The following is an 18235-nucleotide window of genomic DNA, read 5'->3' as shown; positions in this document are numbered from 1 at the left end:
AAATGACAGTGATGCAGTAACAACGAGAACAACGTGATGGTTGGGGGTCCCCACCACATGAGGACCTGTATGAAAGCGTGTCAGCATTAGGAAGGTGGAGCACCACTGCCCCCCAGTGTCCTCGGCTGGCATCTTGAAGGGAGCTGAACCCCACCTTTCTCCCATGGGCTACCGCTCCCCACCTTCTGTCAGTAGCTGAGCACTTAACTGAGGTGCCACCAGGATACTTTCGAGGTGTTTCGTAAGCATTCCTGATCAGGTAAAGGACATCTATTTCCACTTGGTCAACAACAACAACAAACCTTTTTTAAGGGAAGCATTTTGCATAGGGGACATTGAGTGTGTGGCAGTAGTGGTGAATGGTGTGGCAAGGGTGCAGGAGGGTGACACACTGTGAAGAATACAACCGATGACTTTGAATGACACACTAGAAACTGTGGGGCTGGTGCATGTTCCGCTATGTCCACAATATGATTGAGAACCGTTTTAAAACCTCTCCTAAAAATAACCCCCTGCATACATGGTGTGGGTCGTGGGTCTTGTCGTGTAACGTGTGAGGTTGAGCTTCTGTGGGTGCCTCAGGTATAAACCCCAACCTGGCGTCAAGGTGTGCCCATGTCGGATGCACGGCGAAGCTCTGATGGCAGATACTTCATTAAGGGCTATCTGCACGTCGCAATGGAGGTTGGCCTGGAAGTTCTCTCGCTTGTCCTGCTTGGTTTTGTCCTTGTTTGCCATCAAGCTTTTATTTTGAAGAACAGGGCCTCTGTGGCTCTTGGTGGGGAGAGTCTGAAATAACTGACTCTATTTCTCGGGCCTGTGGGCTGCGAAGCGCCTTCCCTGCCGCGGCGTTTCCATCTCTTCCTGAGTCGGTCGGCCTCCGTGCACGTCCGGAGTGGGACGATCTGTATTCGCCCTGCTCTTGACTCGCGGTGCTTCTTCCAAGTGAGCATTTGTGCGCCCTTCATCCTGGAAATTCTTAGCCACTACTTAATTGACTGGTGCTCCCTCCCCCCATTCTCTGGTCTCGCAAGTGGCTCACCGACAAGGGCAGGGGAGTGAACAGCTGATGAGGACTCTGGGGCAGGCAGGCGGCACTGCTTGGATCCTGAGAGGGTAGGGATGGGGACATCCGTATGGATTTAGACAAGGCTGAGTCCCCCGAGCCTCTCGTTCCCCTGAACTTCCCTTGCCGGTGGAGATGGCTTTTTCTTTCCTTCCATTCAATATGGTTGGCCCTCCTTGTCCTGGAGTCCGTGACCCATCTGAGGCCCTGTGACCTCTCACCTGAAGCCCTGTGACCCTTCACATGAACCTGTGGCTGCCCTCTGAGGGGAACCTAGTTCTCCTTGGGCCTCTCCTAGCCACGTCTCACTGCCACCGAGCCCAGCCTTCTACACCAAGGGGCCACGCACACAGTCTGACCTGACAGGAGGCTTCCGGACAAGATGGATGCAGCAAACATGTCTCGGGGACAGAGGAGTGTTCTTGGAGCCCACCTGTGCAGCCTGGCCAGCAGCTCCGGCCTTGCAGGCTGACTGGCTCACCTTAGGGTCAGCCAGAGAGGCTGGGACATACCTGGGGGTGCTTACCTGCCACCCTGGAGCCCTGGCTCACTACTCAAGCAGCGAGTGTGGTTCTCCTGGCCTCCTCAGCAGACTCAACAGAAACGAATGCTGCGTGAAGCCGAGATACCAGACATTCCTTGGCCTCCCGTAGAAAAAGGAATGGAAATATTTTATATGATAACATGCCGGGGAGGTCTTATCTGCTATCTGTTTGCGCAAGACTTAATTGTATCCAGTGAGGATTCAGGGGGACCTTGGTTGACCGAGGCTTTGGAATACCAAGGGGCTGCGAAAAAGCTCCTGGAAAAATTCCATTAGTTTTCAGCTCCATTTTCCCACGAACTTTTTGAAGCCCCCTTGTCTTCTGGGAGGGAGTGCTCCAGGCCCTGCTGGAAAAGCACTGCTGAGGCCGGGATGCAGGTGGGAGAAGCTGCCGTGGAAGGAGGATCCCTGTTTTACTGGGACAGTGGTGCTGGGGAGGCGGACTTCACTTGCGGAGCTGGTGGTCTGATACCATGGCACCAGGGTGGACAGCGGGCATGGGGTCTCTGCACAGACCACCCAGCAGGGACTTCTGGCCCACGGCACAGCCCGTCAGCTTGTCCTACGGGAAGTGATACCATTGGTGTTTCAGAAACTCGCAGGGTCAGCCATGCTGGACAGCTTCCCCATGTAAACAAACCAGGGCAAAAGGCCTGGTGATGTACCTTTCCTGGAGCTCAACAGCGAGATCGCTGTGGATCACAGCAGAAGATCCCCTAAGTCGATGTCATTATGGGTGGGGATCGGTTGTTAAGAGGAGCCAACATGTTTGGTGAAGCAGACGGTTGGCGAGGCCTCTGTTGAGAAGAATTGGCGCGGTGGCCACCAGGGCGGATGGAGTCCAACATGCCGTTGATTGCGTTCCAATCGCCAAGACCGACCCAGGCGTCTTTGCAGGTTCAGCAATCCCAGGTAGAGACGTTAGTGGAATTGGCCCATGTCTGCATCACTAGCTTTAGTGGCCGGTGCATTTTTGAGTCACAGCTGTCTTGGCTGTCCTGGTTGATGATGGATGCCGTACCATTCCTCTCGGTCTGTTATTCCTGGTATGGCAGACCGCAGGATGTTTCCGTTGGCCCTGACTCCCCGTGATCCCGTGCAGAAGAGAATGAAATGCTGCAGGGCTCTGCACCGCCTCACACCGTGACGGTCTCTGCATCCACTGTTGCACGTGTGGCGTCGATCCATCTCCCTAAGGCTCCCCCACTTCCCCCCAGACCCTCCTCTGCTTTACCAAGCGTGATGCCTTTCCCCCAGAGATTGGTCCCTCCCCATGACGTTTCCAAATCAGGGAGACAATCTCAAACCCAAACACTCTGCCATCGAGTTGATGCTGACTCAGAGCAGCCCTTGACAGGGCTCACCCCATTATCAATCCTGAGGAGAGCAGATAGCCTCCTCTTTCTCTCTCAGCCTGGCTGGCGGGTTTGAACTATCATCCTTGTGGTCAGCAGTCTGACGCTTACCTGGCAGCACCACCGGGGATCCAGAAGTGAGGTGAAGCTAAGTTGAAATTGCTTCAAACTTAAACAAAAGCTTTTAAAAAAAATCATAGCAACCCCCCCAAAAGCAGCACCCCGGGGATTTCACAGCTTGGTCCAGAGCCTGATGAGTCTTCCGCTCTGAGCGCAGACCGGAAAGTGGGGGTTTCAGCCCACCTCGGGCCAGGGCTCAAAACAAGGGCTGCAGCAAGTTCCCACCATGCCTTCCCTGTGGTCGCAGATAGCTGCATACGGGACACTCAGTGCTCTTCCTGGCTCCCGCTAACCCCTCTTTTTCATAGAGGGCGGTGGCGGCCTTCGCCATTAGTCTGAGGGCCATAGGGTTTCAGGTTGGAGGAAGAATGAACTGGAGTTGAGTCAGAAACGGGGACGTGTTGCTCTCAGAGGGGGCCGGTGGGGGACTGTCCATTTTGATTCGCAGCAGGATCAGCTGGGGTGGGTGTGGCCCGGCTCCGTTGGGGGTGGGGGGCAGGGGATGGGTTCTGGGACAGCAGAGCCTGGAGTCTAAAGAGCAGAAAGGTGGGTTTTCCAGACTTTGCAGGGAGGCCTGGGGAGGTGGTGCTGCTCCTGCCTTACAGGTTAGCAGGGGAGACCTGCACTGAGGCCAGGCCTCCAAGCAAGGACAGAGGGGCCCGACTCGGGCCCGGGGGACCTGCGGCACACCGGGCTCCTCAGCCTCCTGCTCCTGGTGGTGGCTATCTGCTTCTCCAAGTCTCTGCGCACTCAGTCAGCTACTTAGAGGCAACCCTGTGTGGAGGAGAGCTCTGCTCCGCCCGTTCAATGTTGCGGCAGGAGATCTCCAGGCCTTTCCCCCTAGGCACCTCTGGGTGGGGGGGGCAGGACCTCTAACCTTTGGGTCAGTAGCTGAGCTCATAACTTGTTTGTCCTGCCCAGTCGGCGTCTCTCGTGCTCCCTGACCCTGGTTTTACCAAACGTGCTGTCTTGCTCTAGCGGTCGGTCTGTCCTGACCAAGTGTCCGAGGCGAGTGAGACAGAGTCCCCCTGTTCTCGCTTCTCAGGAGCACTCCAGTGGCGATCCTGCAGTGGAGGCGGACACCCGGGAGCTGGCTCCCCGCGCCCGCCCTACACTCACTCCTGCTCCCGCAGCGTTGAGATGATGCTGCACTCCAGGTTCCTCTCGTTTTCCAGCTCAGCACACAGGCGGTTGGAGGTGGCCTGGAGGCGCCCCACGGCGGCCCTGGGAGGGCAGGTGCAGGGGGGAGGCGAGAAAGTGGGAAAACAAGGTGCGCATCAGTAGTCCCTTGGGTCCTGTAGCAGAGGTGCACTCTAGAATCTCTCCCCCTCCCCACCCCGCTGTCTACACCATGCCTTCACCTAGCCTGGTTCTCGTCTCTCAGTGAGAAATTCATCTAAACACTCCCAGCATCCTTCATGGGCTCGGGGAGAACAGGCCGTGTGGCTCACAGCCTTGGGGTATCCATGGCCTGAGAGGGCGTGGGGCCCCACTAGAATACCGGCTCTTCATCACCTTAGCTCTGGGCAAGTCTCGCACTCCAAGGACCGGGGGAACAATTCTCTTGACTGGCAAGTCCTCTACATGGCAGGTGGTGCTGTCTCCAGCTCAGTTGTGTGTGTGTGTGTGCGCGCGCGCGCGCGTGTGTGTGCCTCTGGTGTGCATGTGTGCAAGCACACTTGTTGAATGACATGAGGGGTGGGGTGGCTCAGAAGCTGGGACAGGCCTCCGGGTTCCCAGTGGTTATGACCTCTTGACGCCGTGCCCGTTTTAACCTCAGAGCCTGTCCTCAGTGAGTCCACAATGGAGGCTCAAGGTGTGTAAACCTGCCTGTCTCCTGATGCCCTCCATGGTGTGATTGCCAAGGTCATGGGGCCATTAGCCCAGGGGGTTACATTCTGAGGAGACCCATCTGCAGTGGGGAGTGAGGGAAGACACCTCCTCTCAGCTTCAGCCAACACCCAGCACTCGATGCTCTGGGCAAGCAGGCGGGGCTGCTGAGGGACGGACCCTCTGCATCAGCGACTGGCAGTCTGTGTGTGGACGACAAGGACAGTGCCGGGAAGAGGGAATGGAGCAGCAGTGTGGTCCCAGCAGCTCTGCTAAATACCTGGCCAGTGGGATCCACCTGGGGAGGGCACTGGGCCTTTGCCACTGTGACATCGTGAGGCCCTCCATCCCCCAGAGTCCCTTTCCCGAAGCACAGAGCTGGGCACAGCCAGTGCCTGGGAGCTCAGAGTGCCACGCCAGGACCTGTTGGTCCCCTGTCTGAAGGTGACTCTGGGCTGGGAGCCCCTTGCCCCCGGACCCGAGTTTCCTCTTCTGCACGACAGCGATGACCGCAGAAGGCTGCCATGGGGACCCCGTGAGCTGAGGTGCACTGTGTGTTGAGTGGGGATGACTGGCCCTCCCGCCCTCACTCCCTCTGGCTGAGACCGGGCTCCTAGTGGCCCATCCTGGCAAGCACCACCTACCCTGCTGCCCCAGGCAAAAGCAGTTCTAATGACTTCTCCCCAGCCCTGGCCACCACCCCAGTCCAGTGCACCCGGGCCTGTCCCTTGGCCTCACTTGGCCCAACCTGGCCCACCCCATCTGTCCCTATGCCCTTGCTGAGTCCTGCCCTGCATCTGTCCCTGCTTTGCCCACTGTGCCACCACACCCCGCCCACCACACCTGGCCCCAGAAGGAGCCCCGTGGTGGCTGTGTGGCCCACTTGGGGGAGGCGTCTCCTGCCCTGCCTCTGCATGCGCCTTCCTGCCGCTCAGGGCACTCGTTCCCGAGGGGACTGCCCGGTGGGCTAGCCTTGTCACTTAGAGTCATCTCCTCAGTCACCCCGGGGCTTATTACCCAACTTCCACCTTCGTGGTCCTGTTCCCACACTGGCACGAGGCTGGCCCAGCCTGTCCGGGCAGTAACTGTGGGCAGCAGGTGGAAGCTCTGCTGTATCCATGTGAGCCAGTGACAAACACGGGCACGGCACCCAGTCACTTGGATGTACCACCCACCAGGCCACCCGGCCGGGTGCCAAGACCTACACGTTGTTGGCTTCCTTCTCCTGGGCTGCCTCAGTCACCACGGCCGCCTGCTGCCTGCTGATGAGACTGATCCGGTGACGGCAAGCACGTAGCTCCTCTCTGGAAATCAAATGTGAACCGGATGGATGGCCTCTTTTCCCAGAGCCTGCGCTGTGCCCGGCGTCAGGGAAGGTGTTGTGCCTGGGGTGGGGTAGGGTGTCTGGGGGCCAGGCTCTTGGAGAGTCTTTCCCCGGCTCCCCCATCCAGGACAGGGCTTCATCATGCCGTGTTCCAGGGGGCAGAGCAGTGTCCGGCCCATCTGCTTTCTGTAAACCCTGCTGCCGGGCCGCCCATGTAACTTCTGCCCCAAGTGGATGAACTCGGTACCAAGCACAAGGTCAGGAGGGGGCAGTTGATGGACCCGCCACGAGAGAGGGGTGTGTGGGAGGGACACCAATGCCCAGGTCGCAGCGCTCTGCAGCATGCTAGAATCACAGACCAAGGAGGACAAGCAACAGGCCTCAACTGTGTGGACAGGGACCAGGCGGGGCTCTAAAAGCCAGAATCTAGGGTTCTCGCGGGGACTGCCCTAGGACGCTGCTGCAGGAGGAGAGTAGAAAAGGAGGCAGCAGCGGACATCAGGCGGCTCCAGCTCACGGCCACCAGGTGCTCGCAGGGCTTTGTGGGGGCTGACTGTTTTTGAAGTCTATTGCCAGCCCTTTCCTCTAAGGCACCTCTGGGTAGACTTGCAAACCTTTCACTCAGCAGCAGAGTGCATCCACCGTTTGTACAAACCACGGGGCTTCCTGGATGCTATTGAGTAACATGATGCGTTTGCTGAAGCCGGCAAGAGGAGCCCTGGTGGCGGAGTGGTTACACGTTGGGCTGCGACCCTCCTTGTGGCCAGCAGTTTGAAACCACCACCAGCTGCGGGGGGGAGGGAGACGGGTCTTTGCGCCCCCATAACCAGTCCCAGTCTCGGAAGCCCACAGGGGGTTGCTGTGAGCCAGCATTGCCGGATGGCAGCGGGTCTGCTTCGTGTTTGAAAAGCTAACCGTGGAGCTGAGGTGAGACTGAGGCGCCCATGGTTCCGGAGTACCACGGTGTTTGCAACTTGCTTTCCAATAAAAAACTCACTGCCGTTGAGTTGGCGCCGGCTCACAGCAACCCTACCCGGTCAGGGACCAACTGCCCTTCTGGGTTTCTGAGACCACCACTGTTGACGGGGGCAGACAGCCCGATTGCTTTCAAATACAACCGCAAAAATAAATCGCAAGTCATCAAGTCCCGAGAAGGGGATGTCCTGCACGTGCGCTACCCGGGGAAACTGGTAGACAGGACAGAGTTTGACAGCAGCCTGCCCCCAAACCAGCCGTTTGTCTCCTCCCTTGGCTCTGGCCAGATCGTCAAGGGTTGGGACCAGGGGCGGCTGGGGATGTGTGAGGGAGAGAAGCAGAAGTTGGGGATCCCATCAGAGCTAGGATACGGGGAACGGGGAGCACCCCCAAAGATCCCAGGCGGTGCAACCCTGGCGTTGAGGCGGAGTTGCTCAAAATGGAGCGGAGAGCTGAACTATAACCAAGTGACTGGGGCAGGGCAGTGGGGTGGGGGGCAGCAGGAACCAACCAGACTGTTTCAAAACAAAACTAAACTCTGAAAAGCAAAAAACACATAAAAACTACATCACACTAGAACACACACAGTGTGGCGCGCAGGTACATACACCCACACGCCCACAGAAGCTACAGAGAAACGCTCATGGTGGTCCCAGCAGTAGCATGCCCACCTGGCCTTGCTAGTTGGTTTCTACGCCTGACATCCTCCTCAGTGGGCAGCACCCCGGGGGAAGCTTCTCTTGGGGTCAGCCCTACCCGAGGTGGGTGGGAAATGTGGCAGGACCCGCTGACCTGATAGTGAGCCCCAAAGAGGGCCGCCAGTCGGTGCCCGAGCATGAAGGTTAAGGCACCAGAGGTGCCCCCGAGCCCCCATCCTGTCTGGAGAGCCACAGACAGGGCCAGTGCAGGCGTAGGGAGCCCAGCAGCCACGCTGGGCCTGGGAGCAGACTCCGGGGAGAGTGTGGGACGGTTCCTGCTGAGAGTGATGGATCAGAGGAAGAACAAGAGGGCATGACCACCCTGGACACCGGCTGCCTGCTGCGTAGGATGTGCTGAGCCTTCCCCCAGTCCAGAGACGCACGGAAGGGCAGGAGACGCCCTGGGTGGGCTCTCAATCGCTGCCATGGGCTGTATTATAATAAAACCTTGTGCCAAGGGGAGCGGACAGCCCCTTGGTCTCCAACACCCCTGCACGTTGTGAACCGACACCCCCTATGGCGAAAGCAGAGAGGGAGGCTGGGCCAGGGGTCGTGGAGGCTGGGCCAGGGGTCATGGAGAGCCTCTAGCATCACAGGTCTGAGGGGGAGGCTGAGAGCTGGCTCACCTCGCTTTCTGAAGGGCAAGCTCTTTCTCGTTGTGCACCGTGTCGAGGTAGACCAGGTCCCTTCTCAGGCGTAGCGCTTGGGCTCGGTCTCGGTCTCTGTGGGCTGCTTTCTTGGCACCCACATTCTGTTCTCTCTCTGGGCTTGAAATAAGAACACCACAAATGTCATTTGCCCCATTGGGCCTTGGTCCTTCTCCTGGGGCCTGACAGGCCTGGTGCGCCCCAGGCTCATGCCCTTTGCGAGGGAGGCGGAGGTGGGTGGGCAGCAGCCGGCTGCCTGGGGCAGGGGTGGGGGGCACTGATTACCAGCAGAGTTCCAGTCCAGCATCACAGCTCGCTGCTTCGTGGGGAGGGGTTCCAGCCTCGAACTCTAGACCCTCTACTCCACCCGAGCCTAGAAATCAAGGCAAGAGTCAGAAGAGCAGCACGTGTGTCCTCAGGTTCCACCTGGAGGTCCAGGATTGATCCATGCGGTGAACTGCACTCGTTTATGGCAGAGAGACCAGTCCCGGGAGGAGGACGTCATGCTTGGTGAAGCAGAGGGGCAGCGGGAAAGGGGAAGGCCCCCCGATAAGATGGACGGACACAGCGGCTCCAACCAAGGGACAGCGGTGAGGCTGGCTCAGGACAGGGCAGTGTTTTGTCCTGTCCTACTCTCCCAGGGTGGCTCTAGTCCGAGCAGACTCCACAGCACCTAGCAAAGCACGCCAAGGACTGGTGGCCTTTCGCCTCCATTCTTAGGAAAGCAGCCGGAGAGATTTCCCCCTAAGCCCTAAGGAGTGACCCTTACCCCCGTTTTCTGCCCCAGAGGGCTTGTTTGTTACTTTTGTCCATGTGCACTGACATTTCCTAGGGAAACGGTAAGCAACTTGGTTTGGAAACTTTTTCTCTGGTCCTGGGCTGCAGCCTGCCCTATCCAGGGTACTGACCTTGCAAGGACTGCTCGATTAACTGTGCAAATGAATGGAAGTGATGGGCAGCTGGGGCCTGGCTCTGCGCTCCACCCCCTCTGCCACTCAGTCAGGGGTTCAATAGTTTTTTCTTTAAAGGGGCAAGAATGTAAGATGCCTTAATCTTTAGTTCATTTCTACTTCCTTGAAATTTCCATTTTTCATTGTTTCCTTTTGCAGTGTAATTTCTATTATAATAAACCGCAGATCACAGGTAACTCTGTGAGGAAATCTATGTTACTGGACATGACATTAAAATACCTCTCGGGGCAGGGATCTGAACAAGCCGTTGGAAAGGGCACTGGTTCCTGTGCTGGGTGTCAACCACCAGTGCAGGTCCTCCACAGGAGCCTTGAGAATGGGAAGCCATAATGACAAGACCAACTCTTGTGATGTTCCCAATGACCTGTCACAACCCCCCGGGGGCAACTGGAAACGCAGAAGTGTATAAGTACTGCCATGCTATTGGAGCGGAATTCCTCACTTACCTGGGTTAATTTGGGGGGGTTGCCACCCAGAAATGTGTGCATGTGTTCCCACTTGGAGCTCACCCCCACCCCTACCTGGACCATCCTGGCCTCCTCATGGGGTCCCTGTCAGCTGTCCCCTAATGTCAGAAAACTTCTATCTGATGATACGGTCATGAGTGTTGGAAGTTTATATCTATATTCATAGGACAGGGGACCAGAGGCCACTCAGACCACCACCCCCCCTCATGTCCTGTGGCTTCTTTCTGGTCCCCTCAGGGGTCTTTTGGGGCCACATCCTCTCCTGTTGTATGGAGACCCACAGGGAGTTCTGGGTACATAGCTGGTGCAGAGGGATGCAAACACAGAAAGGTAGGCCTTGCTACTTGGCCTCCCAGTTTTTCTTTAATGCTGAGTTAGGCTGTACAGGAGGTTGCAGAAACAAATTGGACTGAGTTTTTTGTTGTTGTTGTTGTTTTTTTAACTTTTCTATTCCTTTGGTATTTGGGGGTCTTAGGGGATGGCACTTGTATTTATTGTGACTCTCACGTTTTGATAATAAAACATGTTTTTAAGAAGTGTTTGGCACCAAACTGGGATGGATAGTTCCAGTAGGCTAAGACACTGGAATGGATAGTAGTGCCTTCTGTCTTGAGGTCATTCTAGAATCTCAAGGACAATAAAGACATGGATTCTGGGGGAAAAACAACAACTATGCAAATGAGCTAAGTTGTAGCCTACTATGCAAATGGCATGTCTGTGGCCTACCAAGAGGTCTATCTGCACATACCCCGCCCCACCCCCATCCCCAAATCCTCAGAGGCCACACCTTCTAACGGACGAGGAGTTGTGTACTGAAGCAGCCAACCCTGGGGAAGTTCCGGGAGACAGAAGGAAGCGGGCGAGAAGCAGAAGGAAGACCCGGAAGTTAGGGAGAGGCAAGCAACGGAAACGAGCTGCAGTGCAGGTCAAGGCTACAACGCTACAGACAGCCACAGGCCTGGAAGAGACGGAGACATAGTCCCCAACGCCACAGGCCCAGGAAGAGCCAAGGAAGCAGAGCCAGCATGGCAGTGGGTGCCGGGGCCAAGAGGAGGCCTGTAGGGTTAGTAGTTGCTGAGAGAGCAGTCTGTCCCACATGCATCCGGACCCCGACTTGTGCCCTGTTCCCAAATAAGCCACCTAACTGTCCGCAGGGTCTGTGAGCTCTGTGTGGTCAGGGCAATGATCATCACACCAGGAAGGGAAGCGAGTGTGCTGTGGGAGCAGCCATGGATGTCAGCATGGGTAAAGAAGATTGGAGAGGGTAGGCATAGCTAGACTGTACTTCACAGGGTTCAGTCTTGATACGCATCATTCCCCCCTCCGCCCACTGAAGTGAGACAAGCTCTGGCACGCCCCCGAGTGCTGGCCTATAATCCTGCCAAGTTCAGCAGATGAGGGCAGGTGCACCTTGCAGTAACAGTTCTCAAAGGGTAATCCACGGAGTCCCAGGAGGGGCACCCCACAGATGCTTCCGGGGACCTGTGGAGTCACAGCTGGCTTCATGATAACCCAGGGGCATCATTTGCCAGGCTCATTCTCTTGCCAGCGTGCACAGAGGGTTTCTGGAGGTTCTGTGGCACAGGATCATGGAACAGGAAAAAGGCAGATGCAGAGAGGAGAATCCAGCCGTGGTCTATTAAACCAGGCAGTAAGGAAATGTTTTTGCTCTGTTCCCTACATTGTTTTTTAACTTGGGAAATTATGCCTACGTTTCATTAAAAATACAGTGTTTGTTACATGTAATGGGTTCATTACTGTTATTTTAAAAGGACAAGTAAATACTTAAAACTTTTTTCAGATCTAGTTTCTAATATAGTCAATAGATTAGCCAACATAAACCCATGCTCTTTGGAGGGAGGGGTCTCAGTCATTTATAAGAGTCTAAAAGAGTCTTTAGACCAAGCCATTTGAGAATTGGTTGCCTTCAAGATGACTTCTATTGGGTTTGTCAACATTCCCTCAGGAGAATTCAGTAAAATATGACTACAAAGGAATTTTCAAAAGCACAAATTCCTGTGATGGTTACGGCTGTGCATCAACTTGGCTGAGTCATGGCTCTCTAGTTTGCCAGCCTGTAATGATGTAATCATCTTCATGACGTGGTCTGACGAGATCAGCTCTGATCTGATGTAAACAGATTAGAGTGGAATGCAGCACCTTCATCTGGTCTAAGTCTGGATCCCACAGAAAGAGTCTCCTAAGGTGTGCGGATTGCTTCAAAAACACAACCTTTGTCGCAAGGGCTCTAGCTTTTTGCTTGCTCTGGATCCTGCATCCACCTCTCACCACCTGACACTTGAGCCAGCAGCCTGCCATACCGCGTGTTGATCCTGGGATTCATTTGCCGCTTCTACCTGTGAAGTAGCAGCCTCCTCTCTTACCTGCCAATCTTTGAGGCCTCAGCTTCTGCAGCCTGTGACCCAGGAGCCTATTGTCTACCCTGCTGATCTTGAAGTTATCCACCCCTGCAGCTCTGTAAGTTGGGAGAAGCCTCGCATCTGACGTTTGGCCCATGGGCTTTCCAGACTCTACAACCATCTGAACCATTTCCGTGAGATAAAGCTGAATCTCTCTCTCTCTTTCTGTAAATGCTTCGGGTTCACTGATGTTGTTTCTCTAGAGAACTCAACCTAACACAGTCCCCAGTGACACAAAGAACAGAGAGAAAGACAGGACATGAGAGCAGCCCACAGACATTGCGATGATGGAGAGCTCACAGATGAGCAGCAACGGATCCAACAAGCTACGGAAGCTGAAGGGTGAGCGGGGTGCGGGGCAGTGGGGACCAGGGAGCTGAGTGTCCAGATGGGAACGGGCCACCATGAGCGTGCCCACGATGTGACCCAAATCAAGGCACTTTCTTAAGAACTTCAGAGACCAGTGATTTTTTTTTTTTCAAATCCAAAAGCTTCTAGGATAAGAGGGGGAAACATGTTTTTAGAGGCCACAGTTAAAGGATTAGGATATACCTGGCCCCGGGCTTCTCAGGAGGGATACTAGGATCTATGACACTATGTTCTGTCACTTTCAAAACTCTCACCTTCCATTTCATTCTCTTTCACGTAAGTCAGACGGACACAAATGCTCCTTCTCAGAGAGAGCAAGAGAAATGAAGTTCAAGATGTAGCTTCCATGCAGGAAGAGAATTAAGTTTTCTGTATTATCAGATGAAAATTATTTGTGAGAGTACCTTCAATATTGTTGTCCAAAATGAGGCCCTCGTTCATCTCTTCCTCAGAGAACGGGCCAAGGTCTTCTTCCATTTTGGGAGGCAGAAATCAGCTATGAACAAACAAACACACAAAATTTCATTCTTTCACTGCATACCTTCTGAAGGATGATAAAATGCAAATAGGACATATTTAAAAGAACAAACAAATATAAAGTGCCGGAAAGTGAAAACTATAAATTGAATCTCCTTGGTTTTTCCTTCATAAAATTTGCTAGCACTGAAACGAGTGAGCCTCCATCCCGAGCAACATAAAAGCACATGCCGGACGGCTGCAGGGCCGACATTTTTCGTACAAGCTAAGAGATAACCTTGTTGCACAACATGTACCGGGCATGATGTGTTGCATGCCAACATCTATCGATTGCCCACACTTCCATCTTCCCCATTTCTTTTCATATGTATATATATGTGCCCATGCCCTGCCCAGGTGATGCCAACCTACCCCCTTCTGCCAGGCTTTCCCTGACACCCTTTGAAGCAGACTAGTGAGATGCATGAAGAAACTGGTGAGGAGCTTTGGCCGAAGGTTTTCTTCTCAAATAAAGGGACAAAAGACTTGAAATGAGGACCCCATTTATCCCCTACCCCCAGCCTTTCTTGGGGTTGAATTGTCTGAAGCAGCCACAAGGTTTATTACTACACTCTCGAGGGGACAACAGGGGGACAAAAAGCCAACCTAAGGGCCCCCAGGGGGAGAACAGGAAGAACCGGGTCCCTGATAGCGTTGTTACGCCGTCACACAGCACTGGATTCCCTATCGTTACGTCTGACATTGTTCCGTGGCTTCGGAGATGTTTGCAGTCCCCTGCTCTAATTGGCTTAACCCCAATTCCAGGCCTGTGATTCTGATTAATGAGTGAAGGCCACAGAGTGGCCAAAGCCAACGAGACTCTGAGTTCTGCGACAGGGGGCGCTCTAGGCTGTGAATAGTATGTATGGTACAGGGGCGTTCCCATTTCCAGGGACACATCTTAGCTTATGAAGGGTCAAGTAAGTTTCTATGTTTGTGTGACCTGTGTAGGTGTTGCCTGATAAACTGTGTTATCAATAAGATCCTAGTCATATAGAAGATGGCACAAACAAAGCCAGGGATGGATAGGAGGAGCGTATGAATAAATGGTATGTGTGCACATACGTATATCATCATCGCTGATCAATACAGAAGAGGGTGGATTTAGAACACAGCTTCTTATCGACGTGCAAAAGGTCTAGTTGTTTTATGGGAATAATCTAGGTCCGGCTACAGTGAAGATATTATTCCACTGAAGTGATCCCTGGGCTTATCACCACGGAGCCTCTCCTCTGGGACTAACTTGCCACGTGGAAATACTCAGCATGTGCACCCTTGTGGGAGGAGATCGGCCTCACATCTGCTTGGCAGGCAGGGTTTGCTTGCCTCCAGATGAGAGACTAGCTGGATACTGACTTCCTTCATACAGAATTAAATATGCCCAGGCCAGGGAGACAGACCCAAAGTAGTGACTGTGTGGGTTATGTGCAGAAATGAGTCGTTTTCCCATCTACCCTAGGGTACTAGCACAGAACCCTCTAGACTTCTATTTACAGAGTGATGTGCTTTGGCCAAGTTTCTGTTGAAGGTTTTGTCTGTTCTGCTCAAGCCTAGCAGTACTGCAGGGCTGGAAACGGCTCCTCTGGAGTCATGGGTCCTTTTCCTAACCAGAGGTGCCCCCACAAAAAATGGGTGGCAAGCTTTTTCCATGGTCCACCTGGAGAGCTTTGGAGAGTGCTCACTCAAGTGGGAAAGACCAAGGAAGAACAAGGCTTTTATGGGTGGGATTTACGAGGGTAACCCTCAGGACAATGATGGGCTCTGTTCATCTCGGTAACATCCATTTTCAATAAGTTCAGTTTGGTACAACCAGTGGCCTCATTGTAAACGAGGGGACCACTGCTGTTCACAGTCAGGGCAGTGTGAGCTATCTGCGAACATCTGGGCTCCAGGGTTAAGGCGTCGGTGTGCTAGCACTGTAGGAAGGTCAGCTTAACCTGGTAGGGCCCTCTTGAGCGGGACCCAATGACGTTTTCTGGAGGGGACCTCAACAGGACCCAGTCAGAAGGAAAGTAGCTGGTGGTGAGTTAGTTGGAAAGTCCAGGTATGCTAGGCATGCTTCATAGACCAGGAAGTTCCCTTTGCTATTAAATGGTTTTCTACCAGCTGTTTACATATTAGTCGCATGAAATTCTAGAGGTGCTGAGATCATCGACTGCCAATGCATGGGCAGCCCTCCAAGTATCTTTTCTGCGCCACAACGCTGGGCTATACCCCACGGCCCCTGCAGCAGTACACCGCAAATTGAATTTCTTAGAAACTGGTGTTGTCGAATAAGTGCGGTTCTGCTAAGTCCAATCCCACTGAGAGGCATTCAAGGAGACCAACCTAATTCTAAACACAGGCAAGTTCGTGAACTGGAAACTCAAATGTTACCAAGATGCCAATCCTCTCCAAATCGATCCCCAGATTCACTAAAACTCCTATCGAAATCCGACTCTGTGAGTCTGTGTGAGCGAGAGAGACAGAGAGACCTGACCAGTAATTAGAAAATGTAGATACAAGAGCGCAGGAATAAGAACAGCCAGGGCATCTTAAAGAACCAAGTGGAAGGGATGCCCTACCAGATATGAACACTTATACAATTAAGACACGACGGCGCTGTTGGTGGGGCAGACAGAACAAGGGCACAGGCCCTGTGAGCACCGATGCCACACGACACAAAAGTGAGGCTGTCCAGCAGTGGCGAGCACTCAGTCAACGTGCCAAGAACTGGGCACCCACCTTGAAGAGTAGCTTCACATGGACGAAAGGGTCACATGTGAAAGGCCAGACTCTTCTATGATGAGGGTTAGAGTTGGTGACAGGGTATTTCATGACCTCAGTTCACTGTCCTCAGACTCATTGGAGGGCCGGACTATAGTTCAAAAAAAAAAAAAAACGATGAACAAATTCCTATGCACACTGTGCATACCTTATTTTGAAGTAAAAAAACAAACGGGGCAAAAACACCCGGCGGGCCGGATAAATATCCTGGGCGGGCCGCATGTGGCCTGTGGGCCGTAGTTTGAGGACCCCTGCTCTAAAGTCTTTGGGGGGGGCGACAGAATGTCCGGCAGGCATGGTTCGCTCAGGTGATTCAGGACAAGGAAAAAGGGTTTGGGCTGAACTTGAAATTTTCAAGGAAGTTTGGAATTGTTTCAAAATCTAAAAACCAAATGCACACAGACCTGGCCCTTTCAAACGATGTTTAAAACCAGGTAAAAAAACAAACTGTATGGTTTAGGAATGCACACACAGGTGGGAAGCGAAAGAACAAGGACTTTAAGGTCACAAAAAGGCAGCCTAGGGTCAAGCAACAGGGGGTCTTTGAGTGCCGTGGGGTGACCCTTGGCGGTGGTAGCAAGGTTCTAGTTCTTGGCCTGGGTACTGGCTACCTGATGTTCTCTGTATGACCAGCCCTTCCACTGTACATGTGAACACACAGAGAACATGGCCCAGGGAATTCTTTGAAGCCGTGAACATCACCCAGCCAGGTCTGCTCTGTACCTAGCTCAGTAGCTGGCTTTTGGATGTTTAAGACTTTATTGCCAAATCAACGAATGTATGCAGATAAAACAAGTAATCATTTGTGGGAAACACAGTCTCCGAAGTCTATCTACTTCGGGAAACTTGCTATCCATTAAGGGCCAATTTAGAATGATTTGGGGGTTATGGGTAATCTCTTCCTCCCAGGGGCCATGCTTCAATTTTTTGTTTTTCCCAGTGTTTTCACCAGCGTGCTATCAACTACCTTGCTACACCTGTTCAGAAATCAGGAGCAGAGCCCTGAACTGAAGCTGCCCACTGCTCCCCTGAGCCCCCAAAGGAACCAAGCTAGGTGTGGTGGCGCTGATTGGGACTCAGGGCGACTCCACGCGTGTCGGAGGAGAATTGCGCTCCACAGGGGTTACAAGGGCTGGTTTTTCTCAAAGCACCTTTGGGGGGCTTGAACCACCAGCCCTCATTTAGCCGCCCTGTGCATTCACCCTTGGCGCCTCCCAGGGAGTCCGTAAAGGAAGCAGGAGGAGGCAACAATGTATTCACAAAGTTATTTCTCTTGCAGCATCTCAGTGGGGAAGGGGTCATCTCACCGTGACTGAGTTCTGTCTGGGGGCGGTCCTGGGCTCCCGCCCACGCCACCCACCTCTGCGTCGGCCAAGCCTTGGCAGGCAGTCGGCTCCTAGTCGGAGAAGCCCCTCGGGGGACCCCCTTAGGACAGGTGTTGGCCCTTCAGCGACCACGGTCTCTCGGGATCCACGGGCCCTCGGCGACGATGGCTCTTCAGGGACAACGGTCTCTCCGCTGCAGCGCTCCTAAGGCGGGCGCTGCACTGTTGGGTGAGGAAATCGCCCTGGCAACGGAAGACTCCATCGTCGCGTCCCGTCCCCCCCAGGTCAGGAGGATGGTTCATCCCAATGGGGGCGGTGCCTCCCGCGCAAGCGCAGGCGCAAACGCAGACCTGGGGTCAAGCCCTGCTTCCCCCGCGGTGATGGATGGATTGAAAGCTGTGAGATGGCAGAGTCGTTGAGGGTGGGGTGGGGTGGGGTGGGGTGGGGTGGGGTGGGGGTGGCCCCGGTGAGAGGCCTCGTAAGTGTGCCAGCGGAGATACCAGCAGCTGCCTGGAAGGTGTGAATTCCTGGGGCCTCTTTGCGAGCTGTTGCAGGTGCCCCAGAATCCAGACAGCGTATGTGTATGTTCATCAGGTGCCCCAGAATCCAGACAGCGTATGTGTATGTTCATCTGGCCCAAGTCATAAAGCGTGGATTAGTTTCCAACTGTGAGAAATCAGGAGTGCCCACATAAGATTTGAAATGCCACGCTTCTCTTTTGAAAATGGAAGAGATGGTACAATGTGGCTGAGTGCCCATGACCTACTAGGCCAGAGGTGAACGCAAACGGAAACGTCAGTACACCATGGAATGCTCCGCGGTCCACACCATGCCCTCCTGCA

At 54.0% G+C, this 18235-nt stretch overlaps 1 protein-coding gene and 2 pseudogenes across 1 annotated transcript in view; 1 reads left to right on the top strand and 2 right to left on the bottom strand.

The window, feature by feature from the left end:
- Positions 1-17559, bottom strand: part of CFAP74 (cilia and flagella associated protein 74) — a 67789-nt gene extending 50230 nt beyond the window's left edge. Inside the window, exons 1-6 of the mRNA XM_045299229.1 lie at positions 17376-17559; positions 13191-13282; positions 8845-8932; positions 8539-8679; positions 6121-6219; positions 4205-4309 (exon numbers count right to left, since the gene is read on the bottom strand). Coding sequence (XP_045155164.1) covers positions 4205-4309; positions 6121-6219; positions 8539-8679; positions 8845-8932; positions 13191-13263 — 506 coding nt within the window. The 5' untranslated portion in view covers positions 13264-13282; positions 17376-17559. The remainder of the gene's footprint in view (positions 1-4204; positions 4310-6120; positions 6220-8538; positions 8680-8844; positions 8933-13190; positions 13283-17375) is intronic.
- Positions 7184-7677, top strand: LOC115872741 (annotated as a pseudogene).
- Positions 14758-15183, bottom strand: LOC101661632 (annotated as a pseudogene).
- Positions 17560-18235: the final 676 nt, after the last annotated feature.

The sequence above is a fragment of the Echinops telfairi genome, unplaced genomic scaffold (genome assembly GCF_000313985.2).
Source record: "Echinops telfairi isolate 266 unplaced genomic scaffold, ASM31398v2 ScPeMD7_7457;HRSCAF=8495, whole genome shotgun sequence".
In the NCBI taxonomy this organism is placed as follows: domain Eukaryota; kingdom Metazoa; phylum Chordata; class Mammalia; order Afrosoricida; family Tenrecidae; genus Echinops; species Echinops telfairi.
This window is presented reverse-complemented; position numbering and strand designations above follow the sequence as displayed.